The 18,528-nt window shown below is 39.8% G+C and overlaps 1 protein-coding gene across 6 annotated transcripts in view; it reads left to right on the forward strand.

The window, feature by feature from the left end:
• Positions 1-18,528, forward strand: part of RUNX1T1 (runt-related transcription factor 1; translocated to, 1 (cyclin D-related)) — a 156,099-nt gene that overhangs the window by 8,269 nt on the left and 129,302 nt on the right. Inside the window, exons 1-2 of one of the 6 annotated variants that reach the window (XM_010861933.1) lie at positions 11,603-13,901; positions 17,990-18,162. The exons of 3 other annotated variants lie outside the window; for them this stretch is intronic. In XM_010861933.1, the coding sequence (XP_010860235.1) occupies positions 18,075-18,162 (88 nt within the window). In that variant the 5' untranslated portion in view covers positions 11,603-13,901; positions 17,990-18,074. Of the gene's footprint in view, positions 1-11,602; positions 18,163-18,528 lie in introns of those variants that run through there. 2 more of the 6 variants (XM_010861937.1, XM_010861926.1) reach the window with 2 other exon arrangements.

Consider the following 18,528-nt stretch of genomic DNA (forward strand, 5'->3'; position numbering starts at 1 on the left):
GGGGGGGGGGGGGGGGGGGGGGGACAATGGATTACGATATTGATGGGATGCTGAAGCCTTTGGATGAAGAGGGGGAAAGAAGAAGCTGCTTAACAACTTGATTAGTTCCTTTTTATTTTGATGTTAAGGTGAGACTGTGTTCCTTCTTTGCATTCAAAGTCTGTAGAACTTAAGGGAAAATCGGAATGGCTTGAATGCCTTATATTCTTTTCACCCCCACCTCCTGCCCTCCTTAGCACCGTCTCCCTTCTTATAAGGAGAGTTTCATTTACCCCTTATTTGTAGGATTGATAAACCGAGCAAAATCGGTTGAGGCTTTTGGAATTGATCATTTGTGTTTGGTTCGGTGTGACATGTTTTGAATGGGTGGTAAATTGATGCTAATGGTAGTACTTGGATGAGTAAGAAGAGCAAATGAAACCTACTTTTAATGTGAAATTAGTTGATTTTATAGCATGATTTCAACTAGGTGCAGAGGGAACAAAAATCAAGTCTGTAAGGTAGATTTGCATGTTGAATTTAAACTATGGGATTTCCCCACCCCCCATTGGAATTGGTTTAAAATGAAAATAATTTTAAAATGTTTAATAAACCTGTTTAATTTGAAACATGTTTAATACACTTGAATGTGTTTAAAAATTATAGTAGCAACCTTAAAAGGTTTTTTAAAATGGGTAAAAGTGGGAAAACAATTGTTTTGCTTCCTACACATAGTCAGGATAACTATTTTCATAGGTAAATATGATCCAGTAACTAAGAGCCTAATTAAAATTTGTTTAAAGGCAGGGGGGCATGTTTCCTTGTTGACAGCAGCAGATCGATTGGGTAAGACAATAGAGTCCCATTATTTCACTTCCATTGACTGAACATATTGACATTTCAGGTTTGCTGTTGCCTCAGTGAGCATGATGAAACACTGAAATTCACAGTCCAACTGGCCAGAGTGGCACATGTATTTACTGTATGTCATTTCTGCCTGGGGTTACCTTGTCACCTAGGCAGAATGGGAATAGACAGCCTGGAATCCTTCAGAAGGGCAGAGATCTTTTGCTAGTGAACTGACAGAGAACATTTCTTAGGGACATCTTTAATTTTACTTAGAATCAGGTGTACCAGATAAATACGTGATATACTTTTATTTGAAAATCTGAGGAGCTACTTAGCTATCAGTCCTTGTATTTTACATATAAGAATACCCATTTTCAAGCTTTACCTTCCCAGAGATATTTACATTGAATCATTTAGATAGTTTGTGCTCAGGTGACATCCATTTTTCTCCAGTTGGGGGTATTCAAGCACCTGCTAAATCTGTATCTGTTTAAAGAAATGTGTAAGTCCCCTTCAAAAATAGGGTCTGGCTTTCCTTTTTCTGTGGGTGGAATATAAAAGCAGAATGTGTATATTTTACATTCATGTGACTGAATAGAAAGCAGTATGTATAGATACACATGTGTATTCTAAGCAGTGACAGAGAAAATCTCAGTGTTCTATGTCTTAGTGTAATCTACCCTTTTACACATTTTGCATAGTCTTTGCGTAATAAAACTAAATTTTAGGCAGACCTTGAGTCAAAGAAATTTGAATTGTATGAAAAGTGAACATGGAAGAAACCAGATGGGACTTAATGTATTTTTTAAAGTTTAGTGAAAATATAAAACTATTATGAATATGCCTTATATCCAGCAGTTCTTGTCATCAGGTTAGGCAACTGATGCCCTTTACAACATTTAGAACAAAACTAGTCCTTTATACCATTTTCATGAAGATGTTAGGTTTCTGTTTGATCAGCAGGTGCTGTTGAGATGAAAGCCATGTGTAAATTTTCAGAAGGCCAAAAGTGTCAATTCAGAAAAGGAAAGTGATAAGAGAAAATGCAATCAGTTTTCCTGTTTTCAATTTGTGCAGGATTTGAAGAGCTGTTTTGTTAAACTGCTACATCTGCTCCAATATGAATATTGAACTACTTCCACTAAAAATAACAGCCTATAATTTGGAAGCTACTGCCGTCTTTTGTTAATGTGAGTGGGTTATTTAAAAACAAAAAAAACAAAAAAAAATTAAAAAAATAAAAAAGACAATTTTCTATTCTGACAATCTCTTGCCTAATGTGCATTTTCATTTGTTGGCACTTTTATCCTCAGCAGATAAATGGTATTATGCAATTAGGACCTCATCTCGTTTGACTATGAAAGAGATTTCCATAGGTGGAAATCCTTGTAAAATGGTTTCACATAAAACAAAATTTATTTTAAAGTAACCTGTTTAAATGCAGTTAAATTGAGAGAGTTATTCCTTATATTCTCGAATACTGCAATTTTTAACTTACTGCTGACTATTATAACAAAGTTAACACTATTCCATTGCATACTGGGCATTCCGTGATTTATTTCACCTTTAATATACCTGTAAATGTAAGTTTAAATTAATCAGGGATATTTTACCTAACAGGGCTTTCAGAATAATTTTTTCATGCTTAAATAAAATGATTAAATTATGCTTGAGTGCCTGCATACAAAAGCTTTAGCTTCTATAGTACTGCTAATCAAATAAGTTTTATGGACAGGGAAAGCACCACATTAGAGAAAAATTGGATGCATTTACTAGTGACATTTCTAGGAAAGACATGTTTAAAAAATTACTCAATATTAATTAAAAAGAACTCTAACATGAATAGCAATAATAAAAATAATACTTAAATCCCTACAGAAAGAAAATAAATGGCAGTACTAGTCATGCAAAACTGGACATAGAGAATTAAGGTAGAAGGAAGACCTATAAAATTTGGATCAGGTTTAATATTGACTCCATCCACAATTGCAGTTGGGTGGACTTGTGGTATAGTAATTTGTCTAGGGTGAGACCTGATCACTGCTTTGGATCAATTAGAGGCAATATAGCTTGTACCTTCACACTTCAGTTGCTAGACACACTCACTCTTCAAAGATAAACAGAATATCTTCAGAATGGATACAAGGGAAAACAGACACTGTGACACATTAGCATATTTGATATTAACAAGTGTTTCTTTTGAAACACCAATCACACCAATCAAAAGAAGAGGTTTTTTGAAGAACAACATTGTATATACTTGTGATCACATGTACAACTGAGAATAATTCTTACAAAGAATGTAATTCCCAATTTGAAGCCCAGTTGTGGCATGTTGTTGCTGGCATAATTTCAGATATCTGGGTATATTCCTTGGTGGGTATATTCGCTGGTATAGCACCAAGCACTTTGCCACTCTCAAGAAATGTTACCTGAGTCATGTATCAGTGAAGAAAGTTTATTTCACAGACACAGCCCCATCATTTTGTATATGATCTTCTAGTGTGTTGTTTCTGTGTCGAACAATCGGTGTTGAAGCCTCAGTACCTTATATGACATGAACAGGGAAGAGCTTCCTGTGACTCTCTTCAGAATGTCCATACTTTACCAAGTGATGTTCAGGCTTTTATATCAGACCCGCTGAGAAGGTAATGCCCTGTGGTTGAGGTTTAAGGTGTGAGATACTCTTGTTTGAAAACGCTTAAAACCATCAGTCTTGCTTACACCCACTAACATTTTCAGTAACTGTAAGAGACCTACTTAAAATCCCTCTGCTTTGATAGTTCTAATTGAGGTTACCTGTATAAAGGAACTCATGAAACGGGTTGGTTTTCGTGGGCTTCATATTGGCCAGGGTCCCTAAGACAAGTCTGTACTTGGGTGAATGGGGCCTCTAGGATACAGCTCTTGTTGACTGTGGAGAGTACAGATGTAAAGCTTTCCTGTCGTGTGTCCACCAATCTGACCACCTCCCAGTGCCTTATGGAATGTGATTGACTAGATGCGTTCATCTTTTAACCCGGGGCTTTGACGACGACTGAGTGTGCTCTGGGCGTTCCAGGGCTGTCACCTAGTCATTCATCTTGGGAGAAAGTAGAGGAGCTGACAGATGTTAGAGACCTACTGTGAGCCTGGCACTCACCTTCACATATAGTGTCATCACTGATTTTAAGGAAATGATTAACCAGTATTTCACTTTCTTCATTTCAAAGAGGTATAGTCCACCACTCTAAAACTAGCTTTAGTTGCTCTTCTGCTTTGACCTTTTGCTCCAATTTGGAAAACTGAGGTTTCCTTATGTTCCCCAAATTTAATTACCTGCTCTGTTTCTGAGTTCTAGCAGAGACATGTTCTCTGAATACTGGGCTTTCTGTGCTTTTCAGCAGTCATGATCTGTACGTCCACTGTTTTCCTTACATTTGCCCTTGCCCCCAGACTAGGAATCAGAGTAGGCTCCTGGCCAGCAGATATCCTAGGATATGCCCAAATGCATGCCACTCTGTATGCCTCTTCCCAGGGGGCGCTAGTGGTAAAGAACCATCTGCCAATGCAGGAGACATAAGAGATGCAGGTGCGATCCCTGGGTCAGGAAGATCCCCTGGAGGAGGACTTGGCAACCCACTCCAGTACTCTTGCCTGGAGAATCCCATGGACAGAGGAGCCTGGTGGGCTATGGTCCATGGGATCGCAAAGAGTTGGACACGACTGAAGCGACATAGCACACTTATGCACTCTGTGTCCCTCGTCCTCCGGATGCAGGTTTATCCATGACTAAATACTGTTCTCTCATCAGAATGCCACCTTCCTGCTGTACATGGCCTTGGGACCTCTCCCTTTGTTGGTCTCATTCAGCACTCCAGAGCAGTCTTCTGCTCAGTGTTCTTAGTCCCTGTGGCTTGACCCATCTCAGGCACTCTACAAGGCGTCTCTTGGTCACTCTACATCTGGGTCCACTTCCTCGTCATGACTAAGAGGAGAGGGAGTCTGGACCATCTTGAACTTATAACTGATTATGTAGCATAAAGCACTCTGTTATGAAATGAAGGACCTTGTGTGTGGGCTTTCCCCAGCACAGGCAAACTGAGGTTCCCCTTCCAGTTCGGTCACTGACTTGCTACTGGAGTGCTCGGGTGCACTCCAGCTTCAGGAGCAAGTGATGGGCAGACCCTTTGATCACAAGGCTTCTCAGCTCTCACCTACACAGGTCTACATAGCATATTACGAGTAGGCTTTCAGGAATTGAAAAAAAAATCCATATATTTTCACTTCTGAATTGGGGGTACTACTAATCTGCATATCACTGGGAAATAGAATCAGTGCAGAATGTCCTCAGCTCCCCACTGTTCTTTGTTATAAAGAAGAGGTGTGGGAAAGAGTGTGTCATTTTTTCTCATAGCCATCCTGGATCTCAGATGATTGTCTGAGATTTTAGTTGTTACTACAGTCCTTTCGGAGGTGAATGATGGAGGAAAGAATCTTTCTACAGAGTGAGAAGGAACTGAAACATTTTAGGTCTTGCACAAATAAAACAGCCTGTATACTTGTCCCTCACCTCACCTAAGGTGAACTTGGTGCCTGGGGCCAGGGCTGAGGGACTAAAGGCTCACTTTAGTGCTTACTGGGCTTTTCCTGCACCCCACAGTCTCAAGGTTTGGACCCTAGTCACTTGGAAATTTAGAAAATGACCTCTTTAAACTATTTTTGGAGAGAACCTGGTAAGTAATAGCTTGTTTAAACCAATCAAAGCACATTATCATTTGCCTAGGAATCAGATGTTAAGTGCAAAAGACCAAGAAACTGTTGTCTGAAGGAACAGTCTGCTGTCGCTTCTAAAAGTGATGGAGATCCCAGTGACTACCAATGACCCTGATTTTTGTACTTTGACTTAAAAAATGGACCTTGTTAAAAGTTTAATCCTAATTTGTGAAGTTACTAATTGTGAACCTGGGCTGGATTTCTTTGGAATTTAGGAACTATTACACTAGTTTCACTATTATACTATTACACTGTTATACTTCTGATTTGATTAAGCCCTTTGTCATCATTCAGGATGGCAGTGGAAACTTCTGCTGTTTACGAGGAAGGACATGGAAGTTACAGCAGGTTCATTTGTCCCTAGAAATGGAAATCACAGGAACCACTGTTGCTTCATTGGTGTAGAAAGTTTTTGCATTGGCATTTGAAATTTGGTGGGAGGCCAAATTCAAGTTCTTTGCCACAAAGGTGAATGTCTTAAAAGTATGTATGCAGTGAACTGTTGAGACCTGACTTGACTGAATTGAATACTGCATCAGAGAAATAATAGAGAAAATGTGACCAGGAGATGTAGTGGCAGTTTGTCTAAAGATAAGCTATCCAGAGTTTCGGGGCCACTAATGACAGAGGAGACGTTGCCAGACCACTGATGAGCTTAGCTGTGGCCAGCTCTATTAGAGCTCCCGGAGAGAAAAGTAGCTGATGTTAGTGTTTGGGACGTCCCTTCTGCTAGGCCTTGTGGGGAGTATACCCGGGGATGCGCAGGTAGGAGATCAGAGAGGTATTAGGAAAGTAGATGATGGTACCTGCAAAGACTGGCTTCAGGGTTGTGCCAGGAAGCTAGCGCAGCAGCATTGCTGAGAGCATTTCAAATGCACATCTAACTTGGCAAGTGGAATATTAGCAATTGGGACGTCATCTCCTCTGAACGTTGTGGTAAGCGTGGTGCAAACTGTGCTTTAAATACAAGGTCTTAGGAAGCTGGTTGCTCTACTTTGTTAAAACTAGAGGTACTACACTCCTTCCCCTAACCTGAAGATACAGAGAGATGTGAGCTGTAAGACAGGTCATGAAAGACTGCTAGTTTATTTTCTGAATCTATGCATATGTTATGTACACAGTGATGAGCAAACACAGCTGGGAAGAACAGCAGATGATATTGGGCCTGAAACTGTGGTGTTTATCAGACTGATATAGTAATCCTTCTTTCCTGTGAAAGTGTTCTTTTCAAGTGATGTTAGAATTCTGTAACTTTTATCATGTGTCAGGCAAGTATTCTTTATTGCCAAACCTCTTTGCCTACCTGTCACACATTTTCATCCTCATCTCTAGCTAGGTTTATTTAGAAATGATATCCACACTTGAGCTCTGATGGGAAGCAAATGTGGAGAATGAATTCAGATCCTTTTGTTTGAATCAGGGTAGGTTAGGTGCGTTCAGGTCTAAATGGAAAGTAAATGTGATCAGTCACCATTGACTTATCCACGTCAGGCTTTGAGTCGGCTAGAGAAAGTGGGTGTAAAATATCAGAGAGAAACATAAATGAGAAGCAATAAAGTGAGCAACCCATTAAAGCTAATTTGACTGTCTTAAAGGCATATGTTGTTTGGGTAGCCTTGGTAATGAAACCTTTTAGAATATTTGAAAGAAAATTAAGGTTTTTGTTTTTGGTTGTAAACCTGAGATAAAGTAGCAGTACTTTTCCATATACTGCCATAGGATTGGGAGGTGGCGTGGAGGCTGCCCAGCTCGGGTTCAGGCCCTTCTGTTCATCGTCTTAGCACTGTGAAATCAGAATAGTTCTGTTCTTTATCACAAATGCTTTCTACATTAGAGACACAGAACAGGTAGTAGACCCAGTTCCCACTGAATGATAAACCCACTCAGGACAAATCAAATAGCTACAGAAGATGAAGAGGCTTTATTACTTGCTGGTTAAATGGTATAATAAATGAGATTTCGGAGTGAATTGAAATTTTAAGTTTGTTTTAAGAGAGGTAGGATTTATCAAGGCAGTGTTATTGTAATGGGGTTGTGGGCAGTTATAAAGTAAGAATGGTGATTGGAAACGGTCTTGGGAGAGGTGTGTTGGGTGGGGTGGGTAGAGGTAGAGAGAGAATAAATTAACGTGGATCCAGCGAAGAGGACCCTTGGGTGAGGCTTGGGAAATAAGCAGCAAGATCATAAATGTTTGGACTACCAGGCATGTGATTTAAGCTTTGTCTTCTCAGTAAACCAGAAGTTTAAAAAAGCTTCTGAGTCCAGTGGGACCCCTTCGGGTTGGGAGGTGGTGTGGAGGCTGCCCTGATTGTTCATCCTCTTGGCACCGTGAAACCAGAATAGTTCTGTTCTTTATCACGGATGCTCTATATATTAGGTTTTCTAGTTGGATTTTTTTTTAATTGGAGTATAATTGCTTTACAACGTTGCATTAGTTTCCACTGTCCAGGGAAGTGAATCAGCTACATGTACACATGTGTCCCCTCCCACGTGGACCCCCTCCCATCCTGGCCCCTGTTCCACCGTCTAGCTTGTCACCAAGCACCCAGCTGAGGGTCCTGGGCTTTACACCAGCTTCCCGCCAGCTGTCTGTTTCACCCCTGGTAGTGTATATCTGTCACTTGAACAAAGAATGCCATGGTGAAATGGACCTTAGTAAAACCAGGGCAGGAAAAATAAAAAGGCAACAGGAAATCATGGACCCAGGCAAAGTGTTTCTGAAGACTTGGTCTGATTCTGGTGGGCCAGATTGGGGTGGATGGAATGAGGGAAGACCAAGGCCAGGTAGGGAACTGACTTTGCAGTAGTTTAGATGTTAGATATTTGTAGAAAAAAGGCCAGAAATGGGTTTGTGCGACAAGGAGGAATAGGCAGATACTGCTGCTGCTGCTGCTAAGTTGCTTAAGTTGTGTCTGACTCTGTGCAGCCCCATAGACGGCAGCCCACCAGGCTCCCCTGTCCCTGGGATTCTCCAGGCAAGAGTACTGGAGTGGGGTGCCATTGCCTTCTCCGAGGCAGATGCTAGAGACATTGCAAAGAAAAATAATTAGTACTTGGATATGGCTGAATTTAGAGAGGGGGAAGTGAGGACCACCCAGATTCGATGTCCATTGTATTTAGCTTGCCAGAATTTGGGCAGTGAAGGGAAATGAAAGTCACTCAGTCCTGTCCCTTTGTGACCCCATGGACTGTACAGTCCATGGAATTCTCTAGGCCACAATACTGGAGTGGGTAGCCTTTCCCTTCTCCAGGGATCTTCCCAACCCAGGAATCGGTCCCAGGTCTCCCACATTGCAGGTGGATTCTTTACCAGTTGAGCCACAAGGGAAGCCCAAGAATACTGGAGTGGATAGCCTACCCATTCTCCAGGGGGTCTTCCTGACCCAGGAATTGAACTGGGATCTCCCACATTGCAGGCGGATTCTTTACCAACTGAGCTATCAGTGTTTAAAGGACAGTTTACTTACCCTTCATAGACTCATACAGTCACAGCCTCCAGAAAGCAGCCTCAGAACCCAACTGGGTATCTCTTGTGGTCCAGCTACTTTGGGAAATGTTAATGGGGCTGTCACTTGGTAGATTTTCCTCAAAGAGTAGTGCTTGCATGGAGGATAGATTACTGATTGTCCTGGGACTTGGCTCCCTCTGTGCTTTGGCTCCTTGCATGGATTTCAAACTGTTTTTTGAGTTTTCTTCCATTTTGCAGGCTACCTGGTAGAATAAAATGTGATCAGGAGGGCTGGATCTGGACCTTTAACTTTCCACCAGATTAGCCTGTCTGTTTTAAGTATCTCAAGCATTAGACTTTTGTTTAGGGAATAATTTATAAAAATTTGTTTCAATTCTGATATGTAAAGGAGAGAAGGCAGGGACCAGAGAGTAAGGAGTCAAGGGGGAGTTGATGGCTGGGTGGAGGCTGTGCTTATCATACAGCAGTGTGTCTGAGACTCTGTCCTCAGTATTCTTGGGGGATAGGAGTTTCAAGGGAGCCTTTGAACCTACCTTCATTCATTCAGTGCTCCAATCTTTGTCTGCAGATCAAATACTTTTTTCACACAGTGACATTTTCCAAATACACATTAAATTAGATGAACAAAAATGAATTTAAATATTACTAAAATTGATACACTCATCTTTGTGTATTTCACAATCAGGAGACTGTAAACAAAATACTACCATGTGTGGGATCACAATCTTTTGTTTTAAAATGCAGGCCTCCTATTGGAAAAGTAAAGGAATCCCTTTTGTATGTTAAGGGGCAGTATTCAATTCTTGTGATTAAATTGCTCTCTGTTAATTGTCCCCCCTATTTAAAGAATTTTAGTTACTGGACGAAACAACAACAACAAAATGTAGGACTTTCAGGGTCTGGTTCACCAATATAATATTATTTCAGGGACTTTCACCTTGCTTTGTTTAGTATTGTTTAATCTGAAAACACTGGCAATTCTTTTTACACTTTGAACTTAAACTGAAATCAGAGTTTGTGGATAAAAGCTGTCAGAATTGAATCTTTAAGACTTTTTTCCTCTGTAACCAAACTGTAGTTTTTAAAATAATGAGACCAATTTATATATGTTAATATGGAATCATTCCTGAGAAATACTGTGAAATGAAAAAAGCAGGGAGCAATGTATATATAGTATGGTACTTTTGTACAAAAAAGGTAGTGCAAAAGTAATACAAAAGCTTCCATTTGTGGGAGAAGTGTGCATGTGAATCTGATAATAGTATTTGCTTTATGGGAAGAAGGGGCTTCCCTGATAGCTCAGTTGGTAAAGAATCCGCCTGCAATGTAGGAGACCCCGGTTTGATTCCTGGGTCGGGAAGATCCACTGGAGAAAGGATAGGCTACTCACTCCAGTATTCTTGGGCTTCCCTTGTGGCTCAGCTGGTAAAAAATCTTCCTGTAATGCGGGAGACCTAGGTTCGCTCCCTGGGTTGGGAAGATCCCCTGCAGAAGGGAAAAGCTATCCACTCCAGTATTCTGGCCGGGAGAGTTCCATGGACTGTGTAGTCCGTGGGGTCACAGAGTCGGACACAGCTGAGCGGCTTGCACTGCACCATGGGAAGAAAGTGAGGCTGAGGCGTTGGGGGTTGGAAGGAGAATTTTTGTTGCATGTCTCTTGGTCTTTTGAGTGTTTTGCAGACCTCGTACCTGTTTTACTCACTGTAAAGTTAGAGACTGTAGCATCAGCTTGGGATGGATGGTTCTGGGATTCTGCCCTTCCTTTGGGGAAGGTGATACCCTTCTCTTCTCTACTAGAAAGCAGTCAAGTGGAGAAGTAGAGAGACCCAACTCCCCAATGCTTTGCCACTTGTTGAAACTCATACTCTTCATCTTGAAATAATTCTCAGCTGGATAATAATGGCATGACCCATAAGGTTGTCAGGTGGATTGCGTGAGATGATGTGTGTGAAGCACAGTATCATTTCAGAAAGACTTGCTTGTACTTGGCATCTGACTTGACCACTCTCCAACTGGTCACCACTCTCTTCTGGAAGCCCCCTGTAGGATCTTCCCCTCTGTGTGGCTGTTCCTTCTTAGTCACCTTCACTCAGCAAATACTTAATGGAGAGTGTGGTCCTGTTTAATACCTGGGGGATATACAGATGTTCAAGTTAGACAGTGCCCCTGATTTGCTAGCCTTCCTCACCTCAGCCTTAATTAAGACTTGTTTCTACAGGGAATCCACTTTGTGCTCTCCTGTCTTGCTAATGAAACTATTCAAGTTTCCATGAACTCTATTCTTCAAGTCAGTTCAGTTCAGTTGCTCAGTTGTGTCCAACTCTTTGTGACCCCATGGACTGCAGCACGCCAGGCTTCCCTGTCCATCACCAACTCCCGGAGCTTGCTCAAACTCATGTCCATCAAGTCAGTGATGCCATCCAACCATCTCATCCTCTGTCTTCCCCTTCTCCTCCTGCCTTCAATCTTCCCCAGCATCAGGGTCTTTTCCAATGAGTCAGTCCTTCACATCAGATGGCCAAAGTATTGGAGCTTCAGCATCATTCTTTCCAATGAATATTCAGGACTGGTTTCCTTTAGGATGGCCTGGTTTGATCTCCTTGAAGAAGATACCTTCTATCTTTTCTTCAAAGATAGAATTTATCACATCTAACATTTTTCTGCTATCCATGTGATTCAGACTTCTCTCCTGATCTGTAAACTCCTTAAAGGTAGGAGCTTGAAACAGTTGGGGGTACTTTTTGATGCTTTATTAAATATTTGGTGAAAGTTCCTGCCTTGAATTCCAGTTATTTACTTAATACTGTCCTCAAATATTTCATTGCTAAGACCAAAGTGAAATCTTTGTTTGCAAGATCATGTCATCTCTTTCCCAGTCCCTTTCCCCCTTGCTCCCTTTTCATTGTGTTCTCATATCATAGAATGTACAGTTTATTGCCACCATATTTTAGCTTTAAGTTTTAGCAACCGAAAAGCACCCCCATGTATAGCAGCCCTGGGCAAACTGAAGTGCTTACGTCACCTGCGTGTTCATAAATGCATATTTTAACCTGTTTTATTTCTTTTTTTACCGTATGGCTCATAACTGTACTTTCTGTAAAGGATGAGCTCCCCGAAATTATACACAGAGTGTTGTATGCATGGACATATTTCTGAGCTGGAACTGTCCTTTGGATCAGCTAAAAACCATCTTTGTGACTCCCAGCTTTCCTTCTTCCAAGTCCCCCTTTGACCCCTTAGGTGCCAGGGGCTCCTGTTGGTCCTTCCTTGGGTTGCCATATCTGTTTTCTGGACAGATCTCAGCTGAGAACTGCTCCCGAATACTCTAACTCCTTCTCCCTCTCTCTCTCAATTTGCCAGATGTATGTGTGGAGGAGGTCCAGTGAATGCCTTCAGGGAGTGACATTCACATGTTGCCTTATTTAATACTCACCTGTGAGTGAGCTCATTTGCAAGTCACTCCTAGAGGCTTCCTCGCTTGCCCAAGATCACCCTGCGTGAGTGGTGGGCTGGGGTCTGAACCAGGATTTTCTGACTCCCAGGCTTCTCTGTTCTAGAGCTCACTACCGCTTCGCTGGAAGTCTTTAAATCCTAACATCCCATTCATTTTACCTGTGGACAGGGCCAGCCACAGAGACTGCAGGTGGGAATTAAAATGGAAAATTGTCAAAACTTCTCACTGTACTTAGAAAAGTTACCATTTGGAGTACAGAACTATAGCAACAGCTCTACACGTTTCTGAGGCAAGAAGAGAGGGAGAAAAGAAAGGGAAGAAAGGAGAGAGAGAGATATCAGCTGTTGAGGAACAGCAGCAACCAGACCATATTTGCAGTTGGACAATCACAGATTTTTTTTTTTAGCCATGTGGCCATCAACCACGAATGCATATACTTTCAAAGTCTTGTTTTTCTTTTATGTGTATGTTTCCGGGATGGAACAGATGCCTTTATTTGGAGAAACCAATCTTTGGAAATAATTGGTTCTCTCTTTGCTTATCCTCTAGGTGATCTTCCACAGATGAAATTAGATGAGGAAAAGAATCACAAAACATTAGCTTGTGGTTATTTCTTTATTTTTTTCCACTGCAAAATGTTTAGGGACCTGCAGCTTACATCCACATATTTTGGTATTGTTGACTGATTATAATTTAGCACAGCAGTGACTTTCGGAAGAGATTTTGTGATTACACTAGGTCATTTTTGAATAGTGACCTAGTGCTTTAATGCTTTAAATGATAAAATTAAAATAGGTATTGCCTCCTTTCTGCTCTCAATTGATTATCTCTTCTTTCATCCTGGTGAGTTAGGTATAATCATCCTGTTGTAGAGATTTACATCTAAAGCTTGGAAAGGTTAAGTGACTTGTTTCAAGGTCAAATAGCTCGTAAGTGTTAAGACCTGAGATTCCAGTCCATCTGTGTGGAGTGGGCTTCTAAGTGGTCAGTGTAGGTAAGGAACAGTCATTTTGGGAGATTTTATTTTATTGAAGATTATATCTATAGCAGAGGAGAAATTTTGGAGCTTCCTACTATTTTCAGTTGCCTGGTTTGTTAACTTATTGATCATCCTATGTTGTCACCTTGACTAAAAATAATTCATAGATCGGTCACCTGCCTTCTGTTTAATTTTTTAATCTTTTATATCTAAAGTATTTTAAGATGGTGCTTTATGACAATAAGAGGAAGAAGCTGGAAGAAAGACAAGATGGTATAAGTTATTTTTTATTCCTTTGTTCTCTCAGCCAGTATTGAGTGAACTCCTTCTATGAGTCAGGCACTGGCCTTGAAGACTGTTGATTAAACCTGGCCCCTCTCATGGCCGTTACAACAAAATGCATATATTGCATCAAGGTAAGATCTGAAGACAGAAGGAGAATAAGATGGGACCCTTTCCAGAGCAGGAAACCCACCTGGTAAACTCAACTGGGGGATAAGTCTGTGCGTAACAACCTTAGAGGTTGGATGGACTTAATGCTACCTGCAGTCCTTAACCGTGGTTCCCTAGCGCTTCCTCTGGGAGGAAGGGCTGGCTTCTCGCTGTGGATGCGCTGCGTGATGTCCGTAGCGGCCTGTGTTTGTACAGTATTGATGGGAATGGGCTCGTATGAACAGTATCTGGAAGATAAAGGTTGCCCAGCCTGATATAGACCATAAATGCTGTTACAGTTTAAAGAAGAAAGAATGATCGTAGGCCTTGAGAGTGGTCACGGAAATGTCTGTGATGGTCATTGGGTGTGAATTGGACCTTTATAGCATTTCATTAGGTGGGATTCATTTCTTTCATTCTCTTTAGGTGCCAAGTACAGTTTTAAGTTTGGAAGATAGAGTAATGAGCAAAACAGACAAGACCCCTGCTGTAATAGACCTTATAGTTGAGGAGTACAAGGCATACAATAGAAACAGTTGTAAGATTATTCACCGTAGTGTTAAATGCAATGAAGACAATTAAACCAATGTTGGAGAGAATGGTGGGCGGTGTTGCTGGTCGTGGAGAGACTTTACTTTGGACGGGAGGGAAACCGTCTCTGAGGTCACACTTGAGGGAAACCGGAGTTGAGAAGAAGCTAGTCATCCACTAGTCTGGAGGAGTTAATGGACAAATCCATAAAGATGAGATGTTGCATTCTGTGGGAGTTTATCCACTGAAGAGCTGCACCCTCTAAGGGGATGGATGGAGCAGAGGCTGAAAAGGTGCAGATTTGTGCCAAATCATGGTGGGTCTTGAATGTCAGAACGAGGCGAGAAGAAGGACTATGTGTTTCTATGAATATATCAGGGGGTGAATAGTTAGAAGAAAGAAGGAGACTCAGGATGAGTATGTGTCATAGAAGCTTAAGGAATCTTGTGCAGTTGGAGTCTTGAAATTTAGTTCATGTGACCTCTGATGAGGGACACCCCAATAACAGTGTCCCAATCACTTCCTGTTAGAAGTTGAATGTAGTCCTAAGTGAGGCTGTTTCAAACCAGGGGGATACAGAATTGTCCTACAAATGAGACTGTGGAGGCCTTGACAGGTGTAGGCTACAGCCCAGTACTAGGGGCTGTGCTTACTGAGATAAAATGTTTTCTAAGTCGGTTATGATATTGCGGGTTCCTTTTGTGGAACAGAAAACTAATTGTATTTTTATTAAAGTAAAGGGACGGTCTTTATGTTACAAGATGTTTTTGTGAAAAGGAAACAGAAAAATTAAGAGTTGATTCACTTCAGACTGATAAAAAGAGGTGTGTTAAATCCTCATTTTTGAAATAGCTGTGTCTTATTTACTAAGGGAAAAAATGCCCCAAGTGTTGATGTAATTCTAAAGAGAAATGTGTTTAGGCAGTGAAGGGATTCCTGGCAGTGATTGAGAAACACAGAAATGGGGAATTGCACTTGATCGCTTTTGAGGTTGAGTCTGATGTGTGTAGTCTTTTACATCCTATTAAAACTTTGAAAGATAAACTGATACAAGAAGGATTTGCCAAGGCCAGCAACTCTTCCTTTTAAAACCTTGGCTCAGTGTACACATTGAAGGGATGGGGGAGTAAGATAAAAGCATTATAAATATGAGGTTAACTGAATTCAAATAGAAGGTTCTCTCAAGTTATTGCATTCCTTAGAAAATAAATACATTGCACATATGGTTAAGATTGATCAAAAAAGTATTCTGTGTGCCAGTGATTACATTCCCATCTGTGATTAAGATTTTCTGTCTGCATCTGGTTTTCACATTATATTTCTGTAACAAGAATCCTTTATATAGCAGAGTTCACTTTCTGTATTTTCTATTAGCTGCAGCTTGAACTACTGCACGGATCGCAGATTTACACATGTGGTTTTCATTACTTCATACCATTGAGAAAAAGTAATATTTGTTTGGGAATGTATGTTTTCCACAATTTCCATGGTAATACAACATGTTGAGCCTTTTTAATAACACTCTTGTAGAACTACAAATTGTTTGAGGCATTCTACTCTTGGTAGAGTTTAGCTTTTAAACTGGTCTCAGTGTATGTTTGCTTCATAATGAGATTTTTGCAGATTTAATGGCTGAGGATTGGAACAAAGCAATATTAAAGATAGAGAAATTTCAGTTGCATGTGATATAGACTTTAGTGTGTAAGTATCACAAATAATCTGAATGTGTATTCTTTAGTACTCATTACCGTTACTCATTTTATTGTTATTTTATATCAAAAGATCATTTATTGTGTTGGAGGTATGAAGCACAAAGGTAATATTCCAATCATTATTTTGAAGTGCCCCCTCTTTTTTTTTTAGGTGAATTATCTTATTTTCTGTGATATAATGTTTCATATGTAAGAACTGTTGAGTAGGAAGAATCCTCAGGGGTAACTGAGGTTTACATTGTGCATTACCTGAATGTATATCTGTGCCTGAATGTATATCTGTGCCATGTTAACATTTAAGAAAAACATGTACCCTTGAAATACTTTGTAACACTATCTTCCTGCCAACTTTTCTCCATTCACTTCAGAATACTCTGATTAAAACAGACACATGGGAAGTTAAAAAGTGAAACAAAATATTCTATACTGGGAGATCAGTTATAATTGAGAGATTTATCTTATAAAAGTTTATCCACATGGTAGTTTTATGTGCCTCAAAACTGAGACCCACTATACAATTTTTGATAATAAACCCAGACAGTAGTCTGGTGTTTAGCAGTCATGAGAAGGAGGAAAAAGACTTAGACTCTAGGGGATTTGTATGTACTTGGCTTCCTTCATTTGTTTAATGGAGATTGTTCAATATGGCCCACACAGGTAGGATTTACTGTATCGGGCTCTCCAGTGCTTTTTGTTGAAGTTGTTGAGGCACTAAATATCAGAAATCATACCCAAATCTAAGAAAGTGTCCATTTTCTTCTTTTTCCTAATAGCACTTATTTATCTTCTGTTTACAATATACATATATTTAAATTTTGCCATTAAGAATGAGAAACAACTGATTACATGATAGAAGAGTCATTGTGTATAAAGGGCATTTGCTTTTTTAAAAAATAATAGAATCTGCTTATTTATGTCCATTAGAGCATGTATATTCAGCAATTTCAATTTCTAGGGAATAGTTTGGTCTCTTAAAAAATGGCAGTAATAGCCTTAGTAATATTTTGAGACTGCTTTTATAAATCTATTCTTTTACATTTATTGAGTTATTGCTTTATGTGCATGATTGTGCTAGATTTATATCTCATAGATTATTAGAACTAAATAGTAATACTTGTTCTATTCAGAGTAGTGGTGGTACTAGTAATAGTGGGTGAGTAATAAATAGTGGGCGTTTGAGAATGAATGAATGAATGAACGGTAAGCCTGACGGATCTAGCAGGACAAATGAGAATATCTGGACTGCTTAGGGAAAAATAAAAAGTAGTAGAAGTTGGTTTATTTGGTGAAACGATTCACTAACAATTGTTGTTACTAATATTTTCAAACTGGTTGGTTGCATAAAGATGATTAGTCACTGCTATCAGTTGTTTCGGAATGATGGCAGTATGTAAATTTCAGAACAGTGAAACAATGGGGATACCACGTTGTTTGGAAATATGATTTAACTTGCATGTAAAATTCCAAAAAAATAAAACAAAAAATGCAGTGTCTAAAATCATTTTCTAAAGAAACTATAACTGACGGATTAATTTAAAAAAAAATAAAACAGGTAAAATCTAATGTGTTCTTTTAAGGTATTGATGTATGTATGTTTTAGACCCAACTTAAGGAAAGAAGAGTAGTATCCAGCTTTGAGTCAGATGATTGGAGGGTTTAGAGCCCTGGAGGGAATCAGAAAATGGGAGTTGTTTTGGATTTTTCTAAAATTTAGAAGGACTTGTATCTGTTTCTTAAACAAAACTGGCCTAGTATTTTAAGTAGATGGGTGTAATACTTCAGACTGGTTGTGATATATGCGTTTTTTTTCCCTTTGTTGTTGTCAATAGAAAAGATTGATCTCTGGGCTGGTGAACATAATATCTGTCCCAGTCAGAAAAGGAGAGAGGAAATTAGCAGAGCGATTGGTGGAGAATGATATCTGTCAAAAGAAACACTTGGAGAGCACTGAGTTTAGTAATAGGTGACTGCCGGAAAAAGGGGAACTTTGAATATTGTCAAGGTAAGGAACAGACAAATATTTTGACTTTGTGATTTACTTACATGCCCAAAATTAATCTTTTGTGTTTTTTTCCCTAATAAATTATTCTTGTAAAGATTTTCCTTTATTTTTCTAGTGCCGGTTGATAAAAAAATTTGTATTACATATTTTAAGAAATTGTCTTTGAAATCTTTGGATGTGGGATTGGCTGTGAGATCCTTGTTTGATAGCAAATGATTAAGTACCAATTTTGTTTTTACCCCTCTTCTTGTTGCTGTGCTTCTCGCCATGTTTTGTAATGCATCTGTTATAAGATGTACTTGGAGTTAAAGAGTAAAAACTATGCCATGATTTCTGTGTTTATTGTAACTAGAGATGGTATTTTCT

This window comes from Bison bison, unplaced genomic scaffold (assembly GCF_000754665.1).
Source record: "Bison bison bison isolate TAMUID 2011002044 unplaced genomic scaffold, Bison_UMD1.0 scf7180017858048, whole genome shotgun sequence".
In the NCBI taxonomy this organism is placed as follows: Eukaryota; Metazoa; Chordata; class Mammalia; order Artiodactyla; family Bovidae; genus Bison; species Bison bison.